The sequence below is a fragment of the Atheta coriaria genome, unplaced genomic scaffold (genome assembly GCF_025399875.1).
Source record: "Atheta coriaria isolate IRGN ID8LTWV9N9 unplaced genomic scaffold, Caltech_Dcor_3.1 hic_scaffold_7_pilon, whole genome shotgun sequence".
Lineage (NCBI taxonomy): Eukaryota > Metazoa > Arthropoda > Insecta > Coleoptera > Staphylinidae > Dalotia > Dalotia coriaria.
The window spans coordinates 3287232-3298591 of NW_027045449.1; the positions used below are offsets into that span (position 1 = coordinate 3287232).

General features: G+C 37.1%; 3 protein-coding genes and 2 long non-coding RNA genes across 7 annotated transcripts; 2 read left to right on the forward strand and 3 right to left on the reverse strand.

The window, feature by feature from the left end:
• The first annotated feature begins 97 nt into the window (after positions 1-97).
• On the forward strand, positions 98-2590 carry LOC135796479 (protein argonaute-2-like). The gene is made up of 3 exons (XM_065308507.1): positions 98-259; positions 803-1135; positions 1195-2590. Exons 1-3 carry the CDS (start codon positions 233-235, stop codon positions 2404-2406), a joined length of 1572 nt encoding a protein of 523 aa, XP_065164579.1. The 5' UTR covers positions 98-232; the 3' UTR covers positions 2407-2590.
• Positions 2591-4043: 1453 nt separating this feature from the next.
• On the forward strand, positions 4044-4943 carry LOC135796486 (uncharacterized). Its single transcript, XR_010549352.1, has 2 exons — positions 4044-4184; positions 4272-4943. It is a non-coding gene; the product is annotated as an uncharacterized lncRNA (long non-coding RNA).
• On the reverse strand, positions 4105-6398 carry LOC135796482 (uncharacterized). 2 transcript variants are annotated; one of them, XM_065308510.1, is made up of 4 exons: positions 5841-6398; positions 5233-5775; positions 4989-5172; positions 4105-4200 (listed from the first exon to the last, which is right to left on the reverse strand). In XM_065308510.1, the coding sequence occupies exons 1-3, from the start codon at positions 6062-6064 to the stop codon at positions 4989-4991; spliced, it is 951 nt and encodes a 316-aa protein (XP_065164582.1). In that variant the 5' UTR covers positions 6065-6398; the 3' UTR covers positions 4105-4200. The 2 variants fall into 2 exon arrangements, with proteins under 2 accessions (XP_065164582.1, XP_065164583.1); XM_065308511.1 differs by lacking the exon at positions 4105-4200 and having other exon boundaries at positions 4981-5172.
• A 143-nt stretch (positions 6399-6541) lies between these two features.
• AsnS (asparagine synthetase) lies at positions 6542-9103 on the reverse strand. Of its 2 annotated transcripts, none has more exons than XM_065308505.1 (7): positions 8946-9103; positions 8527-8687; positions 8319-8444; positions 7832-8249; positions 7190-7754; positions 6952-7128; positions 6542-6892 (listed from the first exon to the last, which is right to left on the reverse strand). In XM_065308505.1, the coding sequence occupies exons 2-7, from the start codon at positions 8650-8652 to the stop codon at positions 6574-6576; spliced, it is 1731 nt and encodes a 576-aa protein (XP_065164577.1). In that variant the 5' UTR covers positions 8653-8687; positions 8946-9103; the 3' UTR covers positions 6542-6573. The 2 variants fall into 2 exon arrangements, with proteins under 2 accessions (XP_065164577.1, XP_065164578.1); XM_065308506.1 differs by lacking the exon at positions 8946-9103 and adding an exon at positions 8767-8850.
• A 439-nt stretch (positions 9104-9542) lies between these two features.
• Positions 9543-11233, reverse strand: LOC135795912 (uncharacterized). The gene is made up of 3 exons (XR_010549182.1): positions 10738-11233; positions 9789-10325; positions 9543-9728 (listed from the first exon to the last, which is right to left on the reverse strand). It is a non-coding gene; the product is annotated as an uncharacterized lncRNA (long non-coding RNA).
• Between the last annotated feature and the right edge of the window lie 127 nt (positions 11234-11360).

The window sequence follows — 11360 nt, forward strand, 5'->3', positions numbered from 1 at the left end:
GAGTTGAAAGAGTCTATTTTTTGTTTCTTTTTGGTATAAAATCAGTAAAACTGGAGGTGGAACTACGCGGATCTGTTAGTTAAATATAAGGATGATCCGCGCATCCAATTCAAGCAGAGATTCGCATAGCCGTGTGTTTGTATGATTAGATTACGAGAACATTAAAATCATTAATACGCAACATTAACTGCCAATTGAATAAGTGTTTAACTAGTGTGAGATTACCGTCAAAATGTGGAAATCAACGCTTATATTTGCCGTAAGTAATAAAAATATTAAATTTAAAAAAATACAATATACAATCCAAAACAATTAAAGTTAATATTACTTTAATTATTTTCAATTATTTTTACCTGTTTAATTTTAACAATTGAAGCAAGTATAAATAGATATGTGAGGATAAGAATTTTTCAATTTTGACATGGAATAACACCGTAAAACATTATTATTGGCCATAAATTAGCAGCGTTTACAACAATATCGTCCTTGAATCAAAATTCTAACCGATGCGTCGAGTATATCATATTACATCCTAGTATAATCTTCATCATCTCTCATTCCTAACGTTCTACCTCTGCTAGATTTATGAGCATATTCTCCTCTCGATCACCAGCATCATCATCATTGTTAGGCTCGAACGGTTTAAGTTGTTGAATCGTGACGTAATTATCATTCAAAACAATTACAATATAACTGTTTTTCTTTAAAATTAACGTAATGAAACACGTTTATCATGCATTTATTGTTTAGTGTAATGTTGGTGCTATATATTTATTTAAAAACGGAAATATTTTTTGTTTAGTTAAGTGTGACATGTTTCGTGGGAGCTGAAGATGTGCGTCTTGTTGATTTGGATCCTCCCGAAGCACAACAATTGATTGATAGCAAAGACACTACTTTGAAATATGCGCCGAAAATTGAATCGAATGTGCCAGCAGTGAGGTACATCGGTAATGAACCACAGAATGTACAGGAAGATATTTATCTGGCCAATCAGTACCATGGTCAAGATGGCCTCGGAGGATATCTCTATGGATATTCGGTTCCAGATATTGCTAAAACTGAACGTAAGAAGGCTGGCGGTGATTTGAGGGGTGCCTACAATTACATTAGTGGAGATGGCCAAGAAATTAAGGTAAATTTGATGTAAAAATATAAAGTTTTCTGGAAATTATAAAATTTTCTTTCAAATAGGTTGAATATTGGGATGATGGTAATGGTTTCCATCAAGTAGACAACGTCCCAAAGATTCTCCCGAAACAAATTGAGGATTCTCCTGATGTGAAAGCTGCCAAAGACGAACACGCACGGATCTGGGCTGAAGAAGCTGAAAGGAACTCAAAACCCATTCAAAATCCATATCCTAATGCTCAACCAGGTGCTTACGCTGGTTTAGGAGCTGGTGTTGGTGCTGGTGTACCTAATCCAAAACCCCAAGGTCAATTTGGTGGTCAAGGACAACATAATCAAGGCGGTTATCAAGGACAGCAAGGTCAACAAGGTGGATTTAACCAACAGGGACAACAAAGGCCTCAAGGAGGTTACCAACAACAGGGACAATCAGGTCATCAAAATCAAGGAGCTCAAGGTCAGTCTCAACAAGGGTTTGGCCAACAGAGACCGCAAGGAGGGTTTAACCAACAAGGTCAAGGAAGTCATCAAGGAGGACATCAAGGCCAACAAAGTCAACAGGGTAGTTATAACCAACCTGGACACCAACAAAATCAAGGCCAAGGCAATTATGGAAGTAATCAAGCTGCAAGACCTCAAGGGCAAGGTTTTGGAGGTCAAGGTCAACAAAGCCAACAAGGACAAAATTATGGCGGGCAGGGACAAAATCCCCATGGCGGTTATCAAGGACAACAATCGCAACACAATCAAGGTTTTGGACAGAACAACCAACAACGTCCACAACAAGGTTTTGGTGGTCAACAAAACCAAGGACAATATGGTTCCCAGCAAACAAATCAACAAAGACCTCAATTTGGAAATCAAGGCCAAAACCAACCACAACACCAACAAGGTGCTTACAATAAACCTGTCCAAAACCAATATGGCGGATCAAGTGGATCTCACGATTATTCCGGCCAACAAACACAAAATCAAAATCAATACGCCAAAAATCCAAACCAACAAGATGGCGAAGATGACGGCGCTTACAAGTCCGATGACAGCGAAGGTCAATGGAAGGACGATACAAATGAACCAACTGGTCCACCGAAAGGATTCTTCTACAACGTTGATTACCCTGTAGGAATCATCGTTTCCAAGCAGGGCGGCGCAGTACAGGGCTCCAATGTCGGTGACACCTACAAACAGAACAAAGCAAACTTCGAACAACAGTTACAAGGTGGCGCAGCGGTTCACGGAGCAGGATCATATCCCAGTTATCAAGTGCATTCATAAACAATCAAAAAACACATAAATCAGATATATAACACCACAAAATTAAAATGAAACATTCGTAGCCTGTAAATTAATTTATTTACTGTAGAATAAAGTAAGTTATTTTAATTAAATTTATACGAAACGTGCCCAAACTTGTTTTGCAACATAAAAGCAATAAATACATATTAATGTTCTAGCAGAAGTGATTCTGTGACTATGTGTGATCATGAATAAATGTTTTCATCACGGATATACCTCTGACTCATCTGCGATTACCGGCTGGCAATTTTTATCGGTTGTTCGTGCCGTATCAACGAATATCGGCAATGATTGAGGTGATTGAGGCATTTTTGTTTGAATAATTATGGCTGATGGTAAAGATGGCAGCGATGGTAATAGGTTTTGAACGTTTTGAATGTATGGTTGTACTTGGTTAGACAATCCGCTGAAAAATCCTTGTACATTGTTCGTGACTCCGGTAAAAGCTTCCGGGATGTTGAATTGTACAGGTAACCAATTCGTTTGTTGGATCCAGTTGCCAACGAAGTCCCAAACGCCACGACTAAGAATTAAATTTTATTATATTGAAGATTATACATATTAATCAAAGAGTTAACGGTTTTACATTAAAGATGTTTGGGTTGCCTAGTTATAACATTTATAAAATTTAATTTAAACTTACTTTATTTGGTGAATATGAGGTTGATGTGGATGATCGTGCATTGTATGCATGTGTTTATACAATTCTTCTTGAGGAATAATAATAACTGGTGCACTTATTACATTATTCAAGTAAAAAATAATCAAAATCAAGCAAATTTTGCGTAATTTGATGCTGTTTTTAGAGGATGACATGTTGAACTTTTGGGTTGAGTTTAGTTGAAGAGGTTGCAACAAAGAATGAAGAATTTGTTACTCTTGACAATTTATTTCACGGCTCAACTGCCTCCTACTTCCGAAGACTTCTTGTAACTCATACATAATTATTACTTGTAAGATATGAAGGTAAATATGGCATATAGGACACATAAGACACGAAACACGCAGTTTGTGAAGATGATCTTAATTTGTTTTATACTGAATGTTTCATAAAAACACAAAAATTGATGTAAACAAAATATTTTACTGATTTTGATTAGTTACTAATGTATTTCATTGTAAAATTGAAGGTAAATAATTAATTACTGATTTATTTAACAATTTGAACTTAAAAAGATTAAGAAAAACAAATTAATTGATAGGCAACTCAAAAACAAGCAAAACTTACTTTTTTGTTACTTAAAAATAGTTTTAAATTAAAATTATACTCACTATTACCAAAATTATATTACTCAGGTAGTAGCTACACCGTAGAAATGTATTTCGGACAGGTTTGAAAACAAGAAGATAAAAACGGCGGAATAACAGTACCCGCAACTTGCAACTTGCGAGAGTGACCCAAGTTAAAGCTCTGCGAGCAGATTCAAGACTCTCGTAAAACGTCTTCTTCGCGAACTCCAGCCGGCCTCAGACAAACACCACAAATGTTCTACGACGAATGTAGTCGTATAGAGTTGTAGTTTTATTCGTCCGTTCAAATCATGCTCAATCGTCGGGCTGTGCAAATGTGGCAGTTGTTTTGTTGCTTGTCGTTGTTGCATTCGCACATCGCATTGTGCCAGAAGAATCAAGCGGTCAGTCCGCCGCCGTCCATCTTCGAGTGGCTGCAGCCATTTCGGCCCATCATCACCGTGAGCAAGTTTCCGCCCATTGTCGAATTCATTGCGCAGAGGATACAAGCACAGTTTTCTAATTATGTAAGTTGTTAAATTCCTAAACACAAAAATGGGTTACAATTGAGGTTATGTTTAATTTAACTTTGTTTATTTTTAATAATTTTAAAGATTTATGAAGATTTAAGTCGTCCACAAACGTATGATCGTCCCACATATAAACCATACGTGGCATCATCATCTACATCTACTACAAAAGCACAAAATGGCGATAATAGTAGTTCCGAGGAAGATAGCATAACCACAACAACAGAATATTTTATGTTTTCGACGAATTCACCGCCAAAACTTGTTTTAGTTGATCAATATGAATTGACATCAACGCCTAATTTTAATCAAACTGTAGAAATTGAGTATCAGTTGAGAAATGTTATCAAAATCAACAAAACCATCGACAATAAAACTAACAAAATTGAATTAGAACAAGCAGTGCATTTAATTATGCAAGAAAATAATCTAAAAGAAAACTTTACGCATGTGTTTGAAAAGTTTGATTTAGAAAATGAAGAAAATGAAAGTTTATTGAGTTATAAAGATGTGTCGAGTTTATTTTCAAATAATATTGATGACGATATAGTTGAATACGTACTACGTGATGATAGAAACCCAATAAAAAACAAAGTAAATGAAAAAAATAATGCCAAGAATAGAAATTTGATTGCGCTGACAAAAATTGGGAATCATGTGTATGTCAATGTTATTAACTTTAAATGTCAACCAAAAACATAATAAAAATATGAAAAATTTGTTATTTTTAAATGAAAATAAATTACTTTAATAAAATTTATGATATTTGACTACGATAAGCAAAGAAACAAACATTTTTACTTATTGTTCATAGTGTTGATTGATTTTTTTCTTGATTTTTGTATTGCGAGCTTCCATTTGATCCAACATGGCCGCCATGTTGCTTTGTGACGAATCTCCCATGCCATAATATTTATTTGCCTTCAATCTTTTCACATTGCGTTGCATTTCTTTCAGCAATTTGTAAGGATATTCAGGATCTTCCCTAAAAACAAAATAATAAATTTATTATTAAATTATTTGCGTATTTTATGTGATTTTTTACCATTTTGAGTTTTCGATATCTTCAAATTCTGCAGTACGAATTGTATTACAAATGGATTTACTTTTACCACTTATAGCACTCAACGCATCTGCACCTAATACGCGTGATGACACATTCACATGAAGAGACATTGCATCCAAAGTTTGAGCTTTTGCATCTTTTGTATTAACAACTTTGAAATTATTAAGAAATTTGTCTTCTTGATTGTCTTCTGCATTGTCCAAATCTTTTTTATTTTGAATATTTATCATAGAATCTTGATAATCTTCAATTTGTTTGATATTGAATCCATTCCCTTGACCAATAATCAAACCCCGAATAGAATTCAATGTCTCCAACGCAGTGCTTCTTAAATTTTTCATCGTGGTGTACACATCGTTGTTACTTTCCAATTGGAAGTAATCCTGTTGGACGTGCGCGTCTTTTGTTTTAGTTTTCTGATTGGAGCGCACTTTTAATTTAAACTCAACGCTTGCTAACTGCGCCTCAACTTCCTTCAATCTCGCTGCTTTTTTACGACACTTTTCTTTCTCTGATTCCAATCTATAAGTACATTTTTAGGTTAAGATAGGTTAGTTGGTTAAACTTAGGTTATGTAAATAACTTACTCTTTGCTTAAATGTTCGTTCTTTTTATACGTGTCTTTCAATTTCTGGCTAACTAAATACAATTCTTTTTCGAGGCATTTCAGTTTATAGACGAATTCGTTGAGCGATGCCTTGCGTGTCCGGTCGGAAGCCATTGAAAGAGCGAGATTTTTAAGTTCAATGAAGCAATCGTTGAGCACAGGTATAAATTTCTGGCTTTCGTCACAGGGATTTATTAGGATCATATTCAAAACGAAATTGTTAAAACCCAACAAGTTTTAATCCGACCCATCACACAAATATTTTATTCATATTAAATTGTATTTAATTAGAACCATAAAATTCCGAACGATGCACGTTTAATTTTAATTTATAATAATTTTGACATTAAAATGACATTAGAATAAAATATAATAGAAACTGCATGCAATTATATTCTCACAGGTAAATAAATCTTAAATCTAAATGTATAAAGCAATCGTGTTAGTTACAACATTTATAACTCAAGAACGGCTGGATAGATTTTGATGATCTTTGAATTTTGGGCTTGTCTTGGCCCCATATAGCAGAATAACCATTAAAATATCAAAAATTATGCTTTAAAGGATATTAAATTAGGGACATAACTTGATATTGAGATTCAATCATAGTTATAGCTAAATAATTCAATCCAAGATGGCGACAATGTGCATATAGTTAAAGTTAGGTAAAAGTTAATTAAATATAGTTATGGTATTTATTTATTCGAGGATATTTATGCTTCAACATGAATATCTTTCGCTGACACATCGTTGGGTGTTTCTGTTTCGGCCGAATAACACTTAATAAACCTCGCAGATGGATCTTGAACTTCACACCATCGCGGCATCCAATAATACGGAATGAAGTTGTCCGCGCAACCCGAAAAGTTCTTTTCGAATTGTTGGCGGTAATAGAGAGCTTCTTTTGTGGTCGGACTGCAATGCGGGTACGTTTGCTTCGCCATTTCCGGGTCGAATTTTCCAGGCAGGCGTTTCTCCACGATTTCAGCGAGAATTTGAAATAGACACTTCTTTCTGGACGTTACACCATCACTAAATAATTAAAAATTGATTTTTACTATAAATATTAATGAAATAAAGTAGATTATTACCTGAAAGCTTCTTTATGTCTCCACAAAATTGAATGCGGAAGAAGGTTGGTGTCAGTGAACGCTTGGCGTAACATAAACTTCTCTAACGCGCCATCTTTCGGCTGGAGAAGTTCTTTTGACATTGAAAGGTAATAATTGGTAAATTGTAGATCTAAAAATGGCACTCTCAGCTCCAATCTATAAATAAATACCGCAAAGTCTTAAAAATAAATAAATTAAACTCGTTTGAATATCTTACCCTTGACTACTAATAGTTCTGTCAGCGCGTAATCCATCAAACAAGTAAATTTCTCTGAGTAACCGTATACTGTCTTCATAAGCCGCTTGCGCAGAGGGGGCATTCTTAAAATAAATATAACCTTGCGCAAGTTCATCAGCGCCCTCCCCACTAAACAATACTGTAGTATCAGTTGTCTTTTTAACGAATTTAGCTATTAGCGTCATGCAGATAGAAGCGCGGACTGTGGTAATATCAGGCGTCTCTAAGGTATAAATCACTTCATCGAGCACCTCCGCCACGTCATTTTCAGTAAAAATACATTCATAGTGTTCTGAACCAATGTGTTCCGCCACCTGGCGGGCAGCTCGCAAGTCTGGACTGTCACCCATTCCAATCGCAAATGTTTGTAGTTTATACGGAATGTTAGCTTCTTTTGCAACCTGCGTCAACACAGCTGCAGTGAGAGAAGAGTCAAGACCACCGGAAAGTAGGCAACCAATTCTACGATCCGCCATTAAGCGTTTCTTCACTGCCATTGTGAAAAGTTTACGAATGTTGTTGAAATGATCATTAGGTACTAATTCTACATTAAAAAATAAATAAATAAGGTTATTTAAGATTAAAGTAATATAAAATTATGTTAAACTGAAGAAAACTAACCTTCATATGGATAGAAAGGTTTAAATTGCGGTTTATCTCCAGGCGCATGATAAACCTCCTCCTTGAGTAACACCACACTGCCATCATCTTTAAGCTCATACTCCGCATAGCTGCCCGGTGGGAACGGTTCGATTTGCACCTGATCATCCTGCAAATCCCGTCGTATACCGACCAGTCCCTTCGCTTCGGAGCAAATCGCCAGCACGCCTTTCTTGGTGCGCAGACGGAACAGCGGACGAACACCGTATGGGTCGCGCGCCATCACGACGCGCTTGTTTGGCACATCGACGATGCAGAAGGCGAAGACGCCGTCGAGCTGTCGGACGCACTCCTTCACGCTACCCAGCTTTTTGTACAGGTGCAGGATGCATTCGACATCGCACATCGTTTCGTATTCCAAGTCAAATTCAGACTTAAGCTATAGCAATACAAAAAAAAAAACATGAAAAAAACTGCAATACTAAATTGACAGCTTGACTTCTTTTACCTTTTTACAGTTATACAACTCTCCATTGCAGATGAGATGGTTCAAAGGATATTGCCTCAAATGCATCGGTTGCATACCATAAATGCAATCGACGATTGTCAGGCGATGGAAACCAATACAACAGTTCTAAATTAATAAGAAAAAAACATGAATTAAAAAATTCTTCTTTTAATTTATTAATTAATAGTACTTTAAATCTAAATCTAACCTTGATTCGGTTGTCATATTCGATTCTCCACGCGTCCGGTCCACGTTGTGTGATATTCTTGAAGGTATCTCCACAGTGGTAGTTTAAGTTATTTTTAAGTCCAAACACGGCCCAAATCCCACACATTTTGAGTTCAAGGTGATACTGTGTTGGTTAATCAACTGTAAATGACAATAATAACTCTTCAAAAGGAATTCTGAACGTTAAATTGATTCAATTGAACTAAATTACCAGACTTACATTGCTAGCAATACAAATAATTTCGCTATTGATTTTATTTTTTGAAGTGTGTGTGAAATGTCTACGTTGCCAAGTGAAACAAGTTTATAAATTTAAATTCCAATAACTTTTATAATTATTCACGTATTAATCATTAGTAATAAATGTTATTTTCATTAGAAATAAATTGATTTGCTTACCAATTATATTATAAACACTAAATTAAATTATTTTAATTTAATTTAATTGTTTTGTCTTTTATGAACTCTTGAACCTCTTTCAACTTTGGAAAGTTGTGCGCTTCTTTCAGTTAACGCACTTCACGAGCAGAGCAACGTCGAATGTGTCCAGATGTACCGCGCGAGCTGGTTTTATACGTCGGCGGCGATGATGCAATACTCGCGGAGTATTTCTCTATAGAATGAATGCATCAGCTGCTGCGTTAACACAAAACTCGTTCAGTCGTCGTTGCCATACGTACACGCACGCAGTGTGCGCTCGTCGTATACGGCTTATCTTACAAAACTTACGCGATACGTTTACGTACATGTTTATAATTACTTGGATTACACCTATCTACTGTCTAGGTTACTATAACGCTTGGTATTGACGCTAGTCAAAGCGGAATGGAATTTTTTGTTTGTTATGTTGATACAAGAGGAATTCAAGACGCACATTTAAACATTTAAAAGCTCTAATAGGCATTTTAAAGTAGTTTAAAGCGTAGTTGATGTTATGAAATTAAAATAGTGATGAAACATAGGTTTTGGTGTAAATAGTTGATATTTGTAGAGTGAGTAAGCTTTAACATGTAATTTACCATGAATAACTACGTTATTAATAAGTTTACTGCATATTTATAGATATATTGCACCTTCATGAAGCATTTTCAAGTTTCTTTGGTGTAATGTGGGTTGCCACCTTTAATTTGTCATTTTCTTGTTTTCTCTTAAATATTTTTTCTACCAAACAATTAAAAGCACCTAGAAACAAAATTAGTGTAAATATTTCTTATTTGGGTACAATTTATTTTAAATAATCACATTGTTAATAGCTTTATGTTGTGATTATTGTTATATTGTTCCTCTGCCAAGGGTATTTTTTACTTTTATTTGATGTAATGTTGGTTGCCTTCTGTAAATTGTAATCTGTCTCTTCTGTTTCCCTGTAAATATCTACCCCGAACCCCTAGCTTCCGGTACAACTCTCATTGCAAGACATTACTGACACAAATTTCTTACTTCCAGCTGGCTCGTAATTCAAACACATCAAACCGAGACTAGGCCCTGGCCCTAATTTAATTAAACGAATTAAAAGCCCAAATAAAACCTTTTATAATAGGTGACGCGCCGCGTGCGCCGAACGAGCTGCGTGCGTATCGCGCGCGCACTCTCCGCTGCCAATAATAGTATACTTTTGATTTATAACGAAATTCGCACGTTTATAGGCGACGCAGCGACGCAATTGCGACCCTTCAATATTGGAACACGTAGGCGCCCACCTCACCGAAAGCAATGGCCGACCAGACGCGGAACGGGGGGCGCTGGAGGTTGAAATAGTCCTTGCTGCCGGAGTTGTAACTGTAACAATATAACATTTTAGGCATCTAGCGCTTTGTGGACCACGTGGTCCATGCGAATTTCAAGAAATCCACGGATATTTAAGCCCTTTGTGTGCCGGATTGAATTTTCTTATTTTATTTTTATGTTTGCACCTTATACTCTCACATCTCTAACGCCATCTGTATTCGTATGGTTAAATTAACATAACCTTAAACGATGAAATTAAGATAAATCAAACACTGCATGCATGAACCATCAACGATCAAGTTTCAATGTTTTCCAAATGTGTGCAAGCCCTCTGGAGAGGCGGTCCTTCCTTGAGAGAGTTAATTGTGATCATCAACGTGCAAATAGGGCACCCCCCGAAGCCTCCAGAGTATCCGAATGGATTTTAATTTGAATGTTGATAGTTGGACGACGGCGTACGCACCTACGCGAGGCGTTTGGAAATTGATTTTCCTCCGCGTCCTCTTCGTCCTCTCTCCTGGCTTCCGCCGCTCTCGCTGTGTGTACACTTGCAGGAAGCCGGGTGGGTTCTTCTTGCGGCCTCCCGATAATTCGGTTCTTTGTGTGTTTCGGTCGGGCCGCCGCCACTGCCGCGCCGCTTTGTTACGGCCGGGCGGCGGGCGCTCGCGCGATAGAGGGTGGTTGTTACGTGACGCGCCTGAGTCCTGCTCCTGTTAACCCAATGGCAATCCTGACGGCGAGCGCGCGCTCGGCCTCGGTACTAAAACACAGTCATAAAAACACACAAACCAATTTAGCGCCCGGCAGCCGGCTAGCGTCGAGAGTAGTGCGGCGCTGCCGCCTTCGCCGCCACCATCGCCACCGTCGTCGTCGTTTTATCGCGCCGCGCGAGAGTTCCCTTTCGCTTCCTTCTCGCAGGACAGGACGACGTACGACATTCGCACACCGTTCGCGCAACGAAACCGCAACACTTTTTTAAAACTAACCTCAAAGTTTTACTTACACTAACCGTGATACAACTAGCGCCCTCTACGCATAAATAGTATTAATAGACACACTAATTTTTACTATGCTTACGATATGAGA

Excerpts from the sequence above, each read along its gene's own strand:
- LOC135796479 (XM_065308507.1), top strand. The coding sequence starts at position 233 with ATGTGGAAATCAACGCTTATATTTGCC. Across the intron at positions 260-802 it reads AATCAACGCTTATATTTGCC|TTAAGTGTGACATGTTTCGT; the intron begins GTAAGTAATAAA and ends TTTTTTGTTTAG. Across the intron at positions 1,136-1,194 it reads GAGATGGCCAAGAAATTAAG|GTTGAATATTGGGATGATGG; the intron begins GTAAATTTGATG and ends TCTTTCAAATAG.
- LOC135796482 (XM_065308510.1), bottom strand. The coding sequence starts at position 6,064 with ATGATCCTAATAAATCCCTGTGACGAAAGCCAGAAATTTATACCTGTG. Across the intron at positions 5,776-5,840 it reads AACGAACATTTAAGCAAAGA|ATTGGAATCAGAGAAAGAAA; the intron begins GTAAGTTATTTA and ends ATGTACTTATAG. Across the intron at positions 5,173-5,232 it reads GATATCGAAAACTCAAAATG|GGAAGATCCTGAATATCCTT; the intron begins GTAAAAAATCAC and ends TTTTGTTTTTAG.
- AsnS (XM_065308505.1), bottom strand. The coding sequence starts at position 8,652 with ATGTGTGGGATTTGGGCCGTGTTTGGACTTAAAAATAACTTAAACTAC. Across the intron at positions 8,250-8,318 it reads AGTTGTATAACTGTAAAAAG|CTTAAGTCTGAATTTGACTT; the intron begins GTAAAAGAAGTC and ends GTATTGCTATAG. Across the intron at positions 7,755-7,831 it reads ACCTTTCTATCCATATGAAG|AATTAGTACCTAATGATCAT; the intron begins GTTAGTTTTCTT and ends TTTTTAATGTAG.